At 41.1% G+C, this 15,690-nt stretch overlaps 1 protein-coding gene across 1 annotated transcript; it reads right to left on the bottom strand.

Annotated features, from left to right (window-relative positions):
- Positions 1-362: 362 nt before the first annotated feature.
- On the bottom strand, positions 363-14,211 carry LOC133133684 (stress-induced-phosphoprotein 1-like). Its single transcript, XM_061249832.1, has 14 exons — positions 14,124-14,211; positions 7,546-7,755; positions 7,314-7,455; positions 7,087-7,228; positions 6,378-6,537; positions 6,099-6,225; positions 5,425-5,527; positions 4,306-4,426; positions 4,134-4,230; positions 3,523-3,647; positions 2,695-2,731; positions 2,448-2,551; positions 2,081-2,253; positions 363-1,245 (listed from the first exon to the last, which is right to left on the bottom strand). Exons 1-14 carry the CDS (start codon positions 14,130-14,132, stop codon positions 1,173-1,175), a joined length of 1,623 nt encoding a protein of 540 aa, XP_061105816.1. The 5' UTR covers positions 14,133-14,211; the 3' UTR covers positions 363-1,172.
- Positions 14,212-15,690: the final 1,479 nt, after the last annotated feature.

Genomic DNA, 15,690 nt, shown 5'->3' with positions numbered 1-15,690 from the left:
GTTTTATGCAACACTTAATGGATTTTAAGGGATTACTTAAGGAAAAATGCAATACTTAAGGGAGTTTTTGAGAGTTTCTGGCATTTCACTTAAGGAAAGCCTTAAGTGACACTAAGGGTTCATTCTGCAACACTCAGAACCCTAAAGGGGAAATTACACTTAAGGTGTTTTATGCAACTGGGCACAGTAAAAAGCTCCTGAGACCAGGGGGTTCCTCCTCTCCTCTCGGATCAGGCGTATTGTTAACTATTTGCTTTACACTCACAACACCAATCTCTCACTTATTCTCATGGTTTTGTTGTAAGTATTTTATATTGTCAATTAAACACAATATCACATTGAAGATGCATGTCTCCGCTGTGTTGAGGCAGTGGTCGTAACGATGATTGAAATTTACTGCAATACATTTTCTCTTTCAAATGCAAACATGCTTCTACATGTTTGTAAATAAACTGCCATCGACATGTGTGGCTTCGTGAGATTTGGACTTGACAAGATTGACAATCAAAATATTCCAAACATTAAAATGATGTGAATGACTCCCATGGTCTTATTCACTCAGTGAGCACTATTAGGTATTTATTGGACTTATTTTTTTGACTTATTGGTCTTTTGCTGCTGTAGCCTATCCACTTATCTTCTGCATACCACTGTAGTAACGTGTGGTTACTTGCATTACTGTCACCTTCCTGTCAGCTTTGACCAACCTGGCCCTTCTCCTCTGACCTCTATCATTAACAATGCGTTTTTGCCCACAGAACTGCTGCTCACTGGATCTTGTTTGTTTTTCACACCATTCTCTGCAAACTCTAGAGACTGCCTGTCTGACTGTCTGATTTGGTCTGAAAAAAAGCAGAACCACTTTATCACGTCTGCATGATTTATGCATTTACCTGCTGCCACTTGACTGACTGATTAAATATTTGCATTTACAAGCTGGTGTACAGGTCTACCTAATAAAGTGCTCAGTGAGTGTATATAACAGCAAAGAATATATAATAAAAAACAAATGTAAAAATACTGGTGAAAATCTAATGGTGAACTTCTGCAACTAGCCACTATTTAATTGAAATGAATTTGTATTTTGCTGAAACTGAAAAAGGTAGGTCACGGGGTGGGGAGGATTAATTATTGTTCCCCTGTAGCTCTGTAGCCTCCCACATTTTCTGTATTCACCGGATGGATACGAGTCCCACATCAATTAGTTTCCGGATTTTCTGGGAAATTACTGGGTTCTTCAAGTGTCTGTTAACATAGACAGGGAGGAGGGACAAAATACCATCATAGCAACTTAAAACATGGCAGATAAATACTGCACTCACACATGCACATACACCGTACAGTATGGCAACAGTAGAGTGAAATTAGCTATTTCTTTCTATATACTTAAAGCATTTGGATTTGTGATATGCCGAAGGAATTTGGGTGTATAATAAATCAAAGCAGTAAAGTCTAATATTTGGTTGCTTAGCCCTTTTGCAGTAAGTCTACTTCTTGACATCCTTCTGGTGTCTTCTTTGGAAATGCCTTTCCATGCCTTCACTGCGGCTGCTTTCAGTTGATCTTTGTTTTTGGAGAGTTTCTGTTTTCAATCTCCTCTTCAGCAAATTAAATGCATGCTCGACTGGATTTTAATCAGGTGACTCAGTTAACCAGTCCAAAACATCCAACCTTTTCCCCCCTGTGACGAATGCTTTGGTTTGCGTGTTGGGGGTCATTTTCTTGCTACAGAATGACACATTGACCAATAAGCTTAGAGTATTTGTTTTGCTTTGTACATAGCAGGTTCTTCCCTCCTTCAATGCCAAAGATATGACAATCCAAGATCTACACAAACCCCAATTTGGACCTTTCTTAAGATCCAAAATCTCTAGAATGGCAAATCCATGCTCCTAATGTTTAGGATGTTTTTTATTGAATTTATAAAGAACATTTACACAAAGTGTAAAAGAAAAATTGAGTGGTCATCTCCCACACCTCTGGTTGATTTTTCAGTAAGTATACAGTATATAGCAAAAACAACACACTTCACTCCACCATTACCATACAGTATATTGAAATGTATTTGAGAGTGTCTTACTCGCTGATTGCGTGGGGGTCTTTCTGCATCTGCTCCAGAATAAGGCCCATTGCCGGGTCGCTCATTATTCGCTGCACCTCCGGGTCGGACATGGCCCTCCCTCTGACCTCCTCTGGGCTGTCACTGCGTGCCGCTTGGCTGAACAAGCAGCGCTGCAGTCCCTCCATGGCCTCCTGCACAAGGCAGCATCAGTCAGACCTCCACGGGACCTTCTTCAATCCCAGCACGCTGCGCTCATTTGTCTGAGAGAATGCTTTTAGTAGCGTTCAGGCGGCAGAGAAAGAGAGAGTAATTGGGCTAAGATGTGCGTGTGCAGCGACTGGCCTTGGAACTATATATGGACGTGCGCCAGCATCTTGCGCCGTACCTTGGATCTGGGGTCGATTTCCATAGCTTTCTGGTAGAAGATCATAGCTTTAGTGAAGTCCTTCATGGCCTCCAGAGCCGCTGCTTTACGGGTGTAGCCTTTTACTGTGGAGAGAGAGAGAGAGAGAGAGAGGGAAGGGAGAGAGGGAAGGGAGAGAGGGAGGAAGGGGGGGAGCATCTAGAGTCTGTTGTGTTGGTCTGAATGATTTAAAATTATTCCAAGATGAAACTCAAAGCTGGGTACATACTAAAGCAGGGTTCCAGTCTGATACAGTCTTCACAGTCCTGAGAGAAAAGGGGGGGAGGCAAAGGGAGAAGCACAAACTATTGAAATGCTGAATAAATTCATTCAAACACAACATGAAAATAGAGGCAGCATCATTCATACAGTACTAATGCACTATACAGAACAGTGAACAGTCATAAACTAAATCAATTCAACATTTGTTGTGATCTCCCTTCCTCTTGAAAACTGCATCAATTATGTTAGGTACACCGTATTGCACTTTAATAAGAAAATCAGATGGTAGGTTGTTTGAAACATATTGGAGAACTTGCCACAGGTATTCTGTAGACTTTGGCTATCTCGCTTGCTTCTAGCTCTCCAGGTAATTCCAGACAGCCTTGATCAATTTTTTTTATCTGAGGTGTAGTCTATTTCTTAATATGTTACTTTATTTAAGGAAATATAAAAATGTGTCTGCGACATTGAATGTTTTGTAAAATGAATGTCTGGAAATCTCAAATTTGCTATTTATTTTGACAAATTAATGCAGAAAACCAAAAAATAAACATCTAAGACCAAAATGATATGAGACATCGAGGGTGCCTCAGACGTTTGCACAGTACTGTATGTGCCAGCAAATCAATGGCTGTTAAACCAAAGTCAAGTTCACTCACAGCATATAATCACATATAACAGATTTAATAAAATGACAATCACAGTAGGGAGAAGATTTTTGGTTGTCCTACACTCATTTCTCTGCTAAGGGAGCATCTAACAGTTATCAGATACTTACTCAAGGCAATGATGATATCAGTACATAATATCTATGACATGTGAGCTTGTGATCTACCTTCAGAGCTAACTGAAACTCCAGCAGCTTGGTGTAGCAGGCTGCACGGTTGCTGAAGAGCTTGACATCATTGGGATTCCTGCGTATGGCCTCTGTGTAGTGTTTCATGGCCAGAGGATAATCACCTGGAGAAAGCAGGGATATAAGAGGCTGTCCACACGTTATACTTTACAATGTTTCATTTATTTTCATAGGACACATTCCTATAATTATAACTTTAACTTTATCCTTTACACAAGGCATTAAGGTAAAGGACATTGGGCTTCAATGGCATGGGTTTCCAACATGTCCAGTGGCCTTAAAATGGTAAAACATTATCCCATATTGCAATGTATTCATCATTCTGCTTCAGTTCTCTGAGGGTCATAGGTCTTCTCTGAAAGGATGTTACAGTAAGGTTGCACCACAATGGGTCTCTGGTGCAGCAGTGCCAAGGACCTCCACCTGGTGGCATACTTTACATATAATTGAGTCCACCACAGCATATGACGTAGGTGCTTCTGAGTCAGGGTACCTGTATTATACAATCCTCTGTTGTGTTGCATGGTGTGTAAGTGTGTGTGTGTGTGTGCAGCGTCTGTCCAGGTCTGACAGCAGGGCGTAAGGCTCACCCCTCTGGAAGGCCTCGTTGCCCTTGTTCTTCTCTTCCAGGGCCACATCGGGATCGATGTAGGCCATCTTCTGCTTCTCCTTCGTAATCTTCTCTGCCTAAGGAGGTATGGAAGGTGAGACACAGAACAAATCGAGGAACGTGTACTTTGATTCGACTCGACAGCCCCAAACCTGTTGGCACTTCTTGAGTACATCTGGGGTGCGGTGCTCAGTCAGACTCTTGTTATAGAACTGAACGGCCTCCGGGTACCTCTCCTGCTTGAAGTACGAGTTCGCAATTCGAGCATAGGCCCTGAGGGAAAGGGTGAGAGAGAGCTATAAACATTAGAGATGGACAACCAAGGTTTTGGGAAGACAGATTGTTGTTACCACTTACTGTGGTAGCAACCTGTACAAAACGTAGACTGAATTTTAAAGGTTACAAATCAAATATTTTTTCAATTTATCCTCAACAAATCAGATTGCTGATTTGGCACTGTAATGGAATTCCTATCAGTCATTACACCAGTCATCTTTTTCATACTTGATGCATGAAAAAGAGTTAGATAGGAACATTGCAATGGAAGTACTCGCTCAATTTTGAATTGTTAAAGATAACTCAATTTTACAATTGCTCTTACCCAGGGCAACTTACGTAAACTATATTTGTGTCACTTCAAACACTTAGAACTGTACTTCCCTATATGATTTTCAGCACACTTGTCCCTGGTTATGGTTATGCACTTTGTTGTACATTATTCTGGATAAGAGGGTCTGCCAAATGCCTGTAATGTAATGTAATATTTATTTAATATATTCTCAGTGACAACTTTATTAGACCAAATGTCAGAATAGGGAAGAAATGTGAGCTAAGTGACTTTGACTGTGGAATAATGGTGCCAGACAGGGTGGTTTCAGAAATTGCAGTTTGCAGAGAATGGTGAAAAACACAAAAACCCATTGTTAATGAGGTTAGAGGAGAAGGGGCAGACTGGTCGAAAGCTGACAGGAAGGTGACCGTAACGCAAATAACCACACATTACAACAGTGGTATGCAGAAGAGTATCTCTGAACACACAATATGTCATACCTCTAATAAATGGATAGGCTACAGCTACAGAACACCAATAAGTCTAAAAAATCAGTTTAATAAATACCCAAAAACGCGCTCACTGAGTGCACACTTAATTCACACGGCTGGATCTTTCATTAAAACAATTCAGGTTAGGTACCTTTGTGAAGGGTACAATGGCACTGTTTTGTCTTCAAAGACTTGGTCAGTATGAGCAGGGAAAGCTCAGGGAAACTCACTTGGCTATCTGTCTGTAATCCACCCGGTTCTCTCTTCCCAACTCGATGGCCTTCTCACACAGCTCCCTGCACTTTTCAAAGTCCCCCGTCTCAAAGTAAACAGCTGGCACAGCAAGTATGGAGGGAAGGAGAGAAATTGAAATAATACAGTATAATAAAGAGGAGCACAATCAGGAAAACAAGCATGAAGGAGTGGAGCATGGATTGCAATTTATACAATTATGCAACATTTGGTTCCCATATTTCCCAACAACTGCATGTTTGCAATGAGATGTCTCTGGGATAATGACTAATTCATTACTAAACATTACATTGCTAAAACACCCGAATGTCGATGTGTCCCAGCTGCAGTTCCATATTTCAGATTTTAAAAGCATACGATAGACAGACTTGAGACTTGAGTGGGTAGCAAACCTTATCTGGCCACCATTTCAACAGAAAATGGAACACACTACCAGGCAACACAAGGAGAATTGCCGTCATTCAACAGTTTCTGTCGCACCCAGGTATAATGAGCAGAAACCAAATAAATTCATAGCATAATGACTATAATGACTATATGGCTCCAAACTGTGACTAAATGGTCACAATTTTCTTGCCTGTGCCAGTGTGCACTGGTGTGACTGCAAAATAACTTTTAAAATAATTTGCTCTTTCGTTGTTCATTCTGCTACCTGCTTGATTGGTGAGGTAGGTCATGTTGGTGGGGTCTTGCTGAAAGGCTACTTCATAGTGCTTCACTGCAGTGGCAAAATCTCTCTTTCTATATGCCGCATTCCCCAGCTCCTTCTCTGTCAGGGCCTAGCAGGAGAAATGCAACCGATGCATTAGGGTAAAAGCAGTCAGATAAAGAGGCCCCTGGCTTGTGCCCACGTGATACCAGGGGGTTGTGTATTTTAGTGTGAGTTCAGCCTTTAAAATAGATTTTTATGAATGGTACAAATTGCCTCAACCTGTGTCCGGTTGTCTGTCACGTCCTCTTCTGCAGGAGGGGGAGTCTGTGGTTTCGGTTCGGATGGCGAGAATGGGATGGGCTCTTCCTCCTCTGCCCTGCCGAGGTTGAACCCCAGCAGGACCGAGAGCGTGGTCATCACCCGGGGGTCATGTACATTCCTGAGAAGACAGGAAAACAGAGAGAGAAACAAGGATGGAACAGGAGGAGGACTCTGTATTGAGTTGATACCCTGATACCCTGACATTTGGCTGCTGGCGATTCTCAGTTGATGCACATAAGTCTTTGCTAATGCTACTACTACGCTTGGTACAGCCATAGTCACTGTACTAAAATACAGGCTTCAGCTGCATCCTGAGACCACAGGGGGGATGTAGGGACCACGTAGCTACCCATGATTCCACAGACACTTCCGCAATGTAGACAACACCCCCCCGGCGTGACGTCTAGTTACCGTTAAACCAACACTAATGCCGGGAGCAATAAACTTTCACAGTATAAGAGCTGAGACACTTGCATTGTCCAACCCTCTCTGCCCTCTTTTCTCTTGCCTTTTGCCTCTGACTCCTGCAACTATATCTCGACACACTCTCCAATGACAAGCCAAATATACACCTTTTGAAACAAGGACAAAGGGAAAATGTTTTCTTTTTTTTGTCAGTGTGAGAGGAGGAAGATGATTAGAAGTATGTCCACTGCTGCTGACTCACATGGCGAGCTCGGACGGCTGCTCCCTGAGCTGCTCTAGCAATGCTCTGTATCCAACATCCGAGAGCAGGGCACACGTGCGGGGGTCGCTCTCCAGCTTTTCATACATGTCCGGCATGGTGAAAGGATTCCTCCTCCTCTTCACTGGTGAAGAGATAAATCAAGCACAGTGAGGATCGAGTCTGGGCACAACACACAACAACAGTAGCCTTTCGCCGTTTTAATCTACCTTCTAGCCGGGCCTCCATGTTGTGAAGTCCCTCCTTGAGCTGGTGATTAGTCGGCTCGTGTTCGAGTCCCTCCTGATAGGTCAATTTGGCCTCCTCAAATCTGCCAAGGAACTCTAGAGCAGCAGCCTTTCTAGAATATCCCTGGAGAAGTAAAATTTCTTATATACATTTTGTGCCATTTTTCACACAGTCAGGCACAGGTAGACGCCCTAACCCTACTGTGACACCCACCTTGGCCCAGTCTGGTTTGATCTGTATGGTGTTACAGGCATCCTGTAAGGCACTCTCATAGTCGCCCTTTTTGGCATGGGCAGCTGAGCGGTTGCTGTAGAGAACGTGGTTGGATGGGTCGAGGGAGAGTGCATCCGTGTAGCAGCGCACAGCCTCCTCAAGACACCCATCACTAAGTGCCTTGTTTCCCTGGTCTTTCAGCTCTGACACCTGGGCAAAGGATTAGAAAAAAAATAGTGAACTGAAAAAAGTAAAATGGGGAAAGTAAAATGGGAGTATTTCACAGATGGAAGGATGACTGACCTCAACAACCTTTCATGTGCAGCAGACACCTGAGTGACGCACAGCAGCCATTACACACCCACTAAAGGGGAGAAGGAGTGACCTACTTGGCTAATAGCTATCATTGTACGGTGCTACTGGTTTTCTACTCAAGGGGCAGCCTGCAAATGTGTAGCAGGCTGCCTACTCCTCAAGGGCATCAAAGTACTAACTCTTCCATGTTCCACTTAAGTTCTGGGGATTTGACAAGAGAAAATTATAGGGTGGTTTGGCGGTGCCGACCGAAGTTGAAAATGGTGAATGTGGGAGTCTGACCACGCAACTCAAGCATCCTCTCTGGTACTTTGAGTTTATCTTGCAGGAATCATGGCAGCCTTGCCTGGTCTTGACTACAATATATTGGGTAGCTGATGATAATTAGTCTATTGCAAGACCAGAGAAGAGGGTCTGCAGTAGTCAGTATTTATTTAATTTTTTTGGAAAACCAGAGAAGTCGTCTAATTGGACTGAAATTGTACTCCCCCTCTTGGGTCTTTCAGCACACTTATCCCTGGTTATGGGTATACACTTTGCACTTTGTTGTACGTGGCTCTGGAAAAGAGCGTCTCTCAAATGCCATTAATGTAACGTAATGTACTGTAATTGGCACAAATTAATGCAGTACAGTAATTAAATGCATTAGTTGCTCTGAATCAGACTGTGAAAGGAAGGGTTTATTAGGTAGGTATTAGACCTATTTTTTACTTTTGGGTCTTCTGCTGCTGTAGCCTATCCACTTAGAGGTTTGATGTGTTGTGTGTTCAGAGATGCTCTTCTGCACACCACTGTTAATGTGTGGTTATTTGTGTCCCCTTGCTGTCAGCTTCGACCAGTCTGGCCCTTCTGACCTTTCTCATTAACAGCCTGTTTTTGCTTGCAGAACTGCTTGCTCATTGGATTTTTAGTTTTTTGCACCATTCTCTGCAAACTCTAGAGACTGTTGTGTGTGAAAGTCACAGGAGATCAGCAGTTTCTCAGATACACAAACCACCCTGTGTGGCAACAGCAATCATTCCACGGTCAAAATCACTTAGAGCACATTTCTTCCCCATTCTGACATTTGGTCTGAAAAAAAGCTGAGCCTCTCGACAAACATCTGCATGCTTTTATGCAATTAGTTACTGCCACATGATTGGCTGATTAATTATTTGCATTAACAAGCTGGGGTACAGGTCTATTTAATAAATTGCTCACTGAGTGTATATTCCTGGAAAAATGGAAAAATGCTACTTTAATTACAATGTAGTAATATTATCAAAATCACAGAGAGACAACAGCATTTGTGAAAAGGAATTGAGCAGGGCAAACTTCATACATGGATAATAGCTGGCAATGAAAGCAGAACTTGTGTAAATGGGAGTTTCTATTCTGTTCCAACAAAAACTTTACTAGGCACATTTTTCAATTTCACACTACTACTGTGGTGTTTCATAACTTTTGGTATGTGACAGCGCTGCCCAGTTAGGATCAGCCAATGAAACCGGATTATGGCATCCAGCCACAATACCTTCTGCAATCTACTGAGTGCAAAGGGGCTTGTGGAGGTGCTTGGCAAAGAATGTGACCCAGATTTAATTAGGCTTACATCCAAAGTTAACAGATGATTCACAAGACAAACACTTTCCTCTAGGATCCACAGAGAACAAACATTACCTTACAAGAATCCACCAAATCAACTTTGTGGGTGAAGCCTTTTAATTATTTGCAGGCTCTCTTCAACGCATGTCACTGTGCCATACTCTTAATGAAATTATTATTCTCAAACTTTATGAGTGTCAATGACAATGACAATGACAAAAGCAACAGCCAGTAACCAGAATGCCAACTCTGGCTTCATAAATTCCCTGACAGTTGGTACAAGTCATGACCCCCAGACCACTACCAAGAACTGACCTCAGCTCTGAGCAGAGCATCAATTTAGAGCATCAATTTAATTTCTAAAAACGTAGATATCAGTCCAGAATTATTGGCACTCTTGATAAAATTGAAATGCAGCATATCATAAACAACACATAATAATTCATACTGTATATATATGTTATGTTTTAACAAATGGGGAAACTATATACTTTTATTTCAATACAATTATTGTTTCAATGTTTTTTTAATCAATTTTCTTTCTTTTCTATTTTACTTAATTCAGTTAATCTCAGACTACAGGAACCATATTGTGTCATTCCATCACTGCCTGTTTCACTGGACTAGAAAATGAGGTAACAAGTGTGCAAAATCCCTTTGTCATCCATCAGCATGGGAAAAGGCAAAAAAATTGGCTCAATTGAAAAGATACAGATGGTAATTGACTGCCACAAGCCTGGTAATGGGTACACAAAAATAAATGGGTATACATAAATGGTTAAACATACCACACAGCACTGAAAGGCTGATAATGAAAAAATTGAAAACATGTGGAATGGTTACAAATTTGATGCCGCAAGTGCAAGTTGTTCCCACGGATGGTGAGGATGATGATGAGTGTGTGAGGGAGTGGGGTCAATAGACCAGAAGCAACCATGATGGGATCAATAAGTTACCAATGGATCGTGTAACCACTAGTAAGAAGGGCAAAACACAGAAAGGGAAAAACTCCCCAGTGACCTGCCAACACAAAACAACACTAAAGAGGGTGAAACTAAGTCAAAACTAAGTTTCTGGAGTTTTCCTAATGTCTTTGGAATTATGACTGGAAGAGAGTGCTATTTTCAGATGATACCATCATTGAACTTTTGAGTTGTCTGGAATCCAGCACTAGCCATGATACAGTGAACTTGACACCACATGATGATCGAAACAGGTGCTTCATTACATCGAAAAGGTACGTTTAAAAAACGTACATGATAAGACAGTTAATGAAAGTAAATGTCGATTTAGAGGGACTAAGTTCATTAACGTTACGTTACAAAGACAGAATGAGGCTAACCTAGTGTCACGTTTCAGGTCTGTCTCGCCATGTTTTATGTTTATTCATGTTGTCTTAGTCACGTAGTGTCTTATCAGGTATTATGTTAGTCTAGGTTCGTCATGTTGTTTAGTTTATTTCTTGTTACGATTTATTTTCTCGTCATGTCTAGTTATGTTTCGTTACGATTATATTACCTTGTTATGTTGAATGGTTATCGTCTTAGTTTCGTTTTGTATTATGTTTTGATTTATGTTTATTGTTACGTTAACTGGTCGTTGTTTATGCATACACTTTTACATGTCTTTCCGCAAACCTTGCGTTCCGCCTTTTCTCTCTCGCTCCTTCTGTCATTCACTCCCTAATTATTTCCATTTGTCTATTTACTAAAACGACTAACGCTAGATCAGGATTGGGTAGAAACTAACAAGACTAATCATGTGTTCATGTTACCTTACGTTTCTCGTGCATGTCATTTACTAATTTACTAATGCTAGGGCAGGATAGGTTTATTACTAACGATTACTAATCTCCTTGTTAAACTTGTCATCCATCGCACCTGTTTTCCATTTCCTTGCTACGCTCTAACTAATTGTCTACACCTGTCTACACCCGCATTTATAGCCCAGTCGCGCAACTGTTCTTCGCGAAATTGTCTGCCTCTTGAACCCCAAAGCAACGCTTGAGCATTACTATTATTGATTACACGTTACGATCCAAGCCTGTTTACCGACCATAGTTTATTGATTTCTGTTTTGTTGACCACCGCTTGTTTTTGACCACGTCCTCGCCTACCGTCTTTGTACTTTTGCCTCGCTGATTGTTTTATGGTTTCGACTTCCGCATCGCCCTCGACTACGACTCTGCCTGCCGTCCGCCTGTACTTCAGCCCCGCTGACAGCTCTCCTGCTACCGGACCTCCCTGCACGTTTACCGACTACGAGTTTGCCTCTTCCCTCGGCACCGTGCTTTTTGTTTGTTTACTTTTTGTTTGGCTGGATCTACGTGTATGGACTTTGCTTGTGTTGACTACTCTCCTGGGATTCGTCCCGAATAAAGCCCTGAGGGGTCTTTATATTACTATTGACAATTATCTGTTATCAGCGTGTTAATGTTACTACATTAAGTAGATAAGTCCAAATAAATTTGATGGGCAATGAGATTGTTTTAGATTATATAGCCTACATTTTATGGTTCTTAAAACATTTGGTTAAGAGAAACAATATTGTAAAAATATTTTAAATAGGTTTTTGTCCACCCACTAGGTGGCTGTGTATGCACCCATTGCATTATGCAGACTTCCTAAAGTCTCCTCCTTAAAATCTTCATCTGGCAAAAACAAAGCTATCATTCTGTAATTTGGAAATATTCCTTCAATTCTTAGAAACGACACAATTTATAAGGTCGTTTTGCGAATATTAGAAAAGTGTAAAAGAAACTTTTACATGTTATTTGATGTATGCATGAGTTAAAAGGATATATGATACTTTGGGAGCTGGTAATAATAATTTGGAGAAAGGTGAGATTAACACTTTTGAGTGAGACCTACTACTTAAATGGTTATACAAATAAGCATTTCAGTCCAATCTACTGTCATCAGGCTCCTTGTTTATTATATGTATACATGTAGACTAAGCGTTACATCAATTTAACCTGTAAACGAAAAATGCATGGAACGCTCCTTCCCAGCTCAGTCCCAAATGTATTCAAACCTTGGTGACGCCCCTGATAGTGTGGTGGGGAAACTGTTACTAACGACAGACTACGAACCGTTGTTCCTTGTAAAATTGTCCAGGCACGTACACAATCCGTTTAATATAGACGATATCTTCTTTTAATTAATGTTAAGATTAACCAGATAAATATAGAGATTTGCCAGAATGACAAAGATTTGCCAGCATGTGCTTCGGGTGTTGTTCGAAACATCGCGATCTAACACGGTGTTCCGAGCATGGGGAAGTCACCGTTTGTCGTTTATTATATTATTATTGGTCCAATTCACGCGAATCCAAGTGTTTTAGTGTCTCTGATAGCCAATAAGCAACACTAATCATAAACCACGTTCCTCAGGAGAAAACAACGGACGTTAGCTTCTGGTGGTAGCGGCTGCTTCCCATGTTCTGTGAGCCTATGTTACATGGCCATGATGCACTTGTTGTATTTCTTATTTTCAGCAACATAGCTAGCTACAGTAGGCCTATTCAAACATGCGTGTATGAGAGCCATTCCAGGAAAATATAGCAAGTTGGGGAAAATAAAACAAGTCAGAAACCGCACATTGGAAATGTTATGCTGTACACACAGTTGCAACATACTAAATTATCATACATGATATACAGAAAATGGTTTCTTTACGGACCAAGTTATATGGTAATTAGTTTTTTGTTTGCCAGTTGTATCAACATGTTCAACGTTAGCTCCCTAGCATCGTTTTTAACGTTGGCTAACATTATGATGGGCATAAAACACAAAAGTTTGCTAATAATGTGTAGCTAGCCATCAACGCTAATTCACTTTATCTTAAACGATTATAGCTATGGATTCTAGTGTAGTTATATTTATTCAATGAAGTTCCCACGCAAGACAAAATAATTTTCGAAATTAAATCTAATTCACCGTTACTTTAGTCGTATTTAGTCCGAAATCGCTTCTAGCATGACAACAGCTGTAACTACTTCAGCTATGGCTAGTCCTGTACCCTGTTGTAAAATCCAGTTTGAAATGACCAGCTACCAGCTGTTTCAAAACATGGCTTGAGCTGGTCAAACCACGTTAAGTATGGAGCTGGCCTGAACAGGTCAACCAGCTGTTTCAAAACCTAGCTTGAGTATTACTAACGGAGCTACTAAGACAGCTGGCTTACTCCTGGAAAAACAAACGTCCGGTTGGGGTGGCACGCGAGCTGGCGAAAATTAGCTATAGAGCATCTTAGGCAGGTATCTTAGCATTATCTAGGCAGCTATCTGGCCAGAGAGAAATCAACCCAATGAATATGCTAGCCAACCGTTTAGCAAGCAAGCTACTGTGATTTAGACTTATTCACATAGATTGGACACTTGACACAGTAACGTTAGAAGGATGACGGGGCAGCTACTAGCTAGCAACATTTTTTTAAATCTAGGTTGTTAGTAATACTTCAAAATGTAATGCCTTTGGCATTATATACGATCGTATATTGTTTAATTAGCTAGCTAGAAAGCTAAGTTATTAGTAAATACAATACAAAAAAGCTAACAAGCTATGGCAGCTGCGTGGCTCATTTTACATTTAGAGATGAGCTCGTTCGCATAACGTTTGACAGTGGTGGTTTCGCGTGTGTTCGTTTTTTAACGAAACAAGCATAAGCACTAACACTTACTTTATCCATAGCGCTACCGGGGATTCTAGATGCGAGCTACTAAGACAAGCCAGTCCTCTGCATTCCCCGCCCTCCGGAACATATGCTTATCTTGCAGCAACATACTGGAAGCAGGTCCTGACCACGGTCTTTTAGAATACCAAGGACGTCATGCTAGTACATGTGTTGTCTCTGATCTCAGTTGCAGTGGAAAGACATGATTAGGCAATTTTCAGTGCAAGCTTCTTCTTTTCCCCCCAATGTATCCGCCCAACCTGGATCTTCTCTGAAATCTTGATCTATGCAATAATTGGTGCTGCTGCTTGTTGTCTTTTGGTAAACGATTCATGACTTTTTTCATTGAACGTTTAATATAATTGGTATAATTTAATTAGAAGCAAATGCATCCTGTTCCATCCCCACAATGTATTTAGAGGCAATACTTGCTTTATGTACTTCCAAACAATACCAGTTTTCCCATACAGCTTGTCTGTGTGTTTAATTGTAGTCACTTAATTCATTCAACATGAGGGCAACACTGCACAGTTGTACGTGCATGTGTTTTTAAATTATTATCAACATCTGCTATCAAAGTGGGAGAACACAGGCAAGCATGTGCTTAAACATGAATAAAGTTGTTGTGAGAGAGAAATGCTGAAATATAATATTGCTGAACTTGTCAGATTTTAGTATTTAGGTTTTTATCATTCCTTTGTCTGCTTCATTTAGATTTTGTCTGGCTGACTTTTTATCGTTTGCAGAGCTGGGATTTAATGTGGTACATATAATGGTGAAATATAATTGTTCCAGTGCTAGGCTAAATAGTAGTGGTGACAAACAGCAGCTTTTTGTTCATAACTTAAGTGGATTTAATAAAATCTCATTGCTAAGGACAGATGCTAAGCTGCAATCCTCATAGAAACAAGTAGTGGTGCATATTGGACAGTCTCCAGTTTTCCTGGACTGCAGCACCTTGGAGAGCGCCAAATCACGCTTTGCATGAAATTAAATTCAAAGCAAACCAGCAGGTGCTCTTCCCCATCACAGAACTACGCACAGCTCTCGTCAACCCTCACATTTTCATAACTATACTTGCCCCAAATTGAATGTACTTTTCTAAACACGAGACAAGATAACACAATAGCTTTGGTTTCTTTGGCAGACCGATGCCATTGTGTTCACTTGGGGTTTTTTAAAGGTACAATAGCCAAGATTTTCGGGTTAAAACATTGTTACAAGACCATTGTAAATCCCTTCCTATTATTGAAAAAGGCTGACTGACATGTTGACTCACACTTGGTTCTAATTGCCACAGCCAGTAGCATGGGGCAACGTCAGCACATTCACAGGGAAGGGGGAGGGATAAACAGTTTGAGGGTGTTTGTTGCTGCAATTACTCTCTCAATCATTATAAGTCCGAAATTACCAAGTGTACCTTTAAATCAGCCTATTAGCCTTAATGGCTGGCGAGTAGTATGTTTATTATGATGCAGGAGTTACAGGAAAAATCTGCTTTTGCAGCTCTGCCCTGATTGTGTTTCTTCATGTGCGCCATAAACACACAGCCCTGCTGGGTATCTCCTCCATG

Source organism: Conger conger, chromosome 7 (assembly GCF_963514075.1).
Source record: "Conger conger chromosome 7, fConCon1.1, whole genome shotgun sequence".
NCBI classification, from domain to species: Eukaryota; Metazoa; Chordata; class Actinopteri; order Anguilliformes; family Congridae; genus Conger; species Conger conger.
The sequence above is the reverse complement of the archived record's forward strand: the minus strand, read 5'-3'. Positions and strand labels throughout refer to the sequence as shown.

Excerpts from the sequence above, each read along its gene's own strand:
- LOC133133684 (XM_061249832.1), bottom strand. Across the intron at positions 5,528-6,098 it reads CTACCTCACCAATCAAGCAG|CTGTTTACTTTGAGACGGGG; the intron begins GTAGCAGAATGA and ends TTGCTGTGCCAG. Across the intron at positions 2,732-3,522 it reads AGTTTCAGTTAGCTCTGAAG|GACTGTGAAGACTGTATCAG; the intron begins GTAGATCACAAG and ends CTTTTCTCTCAG.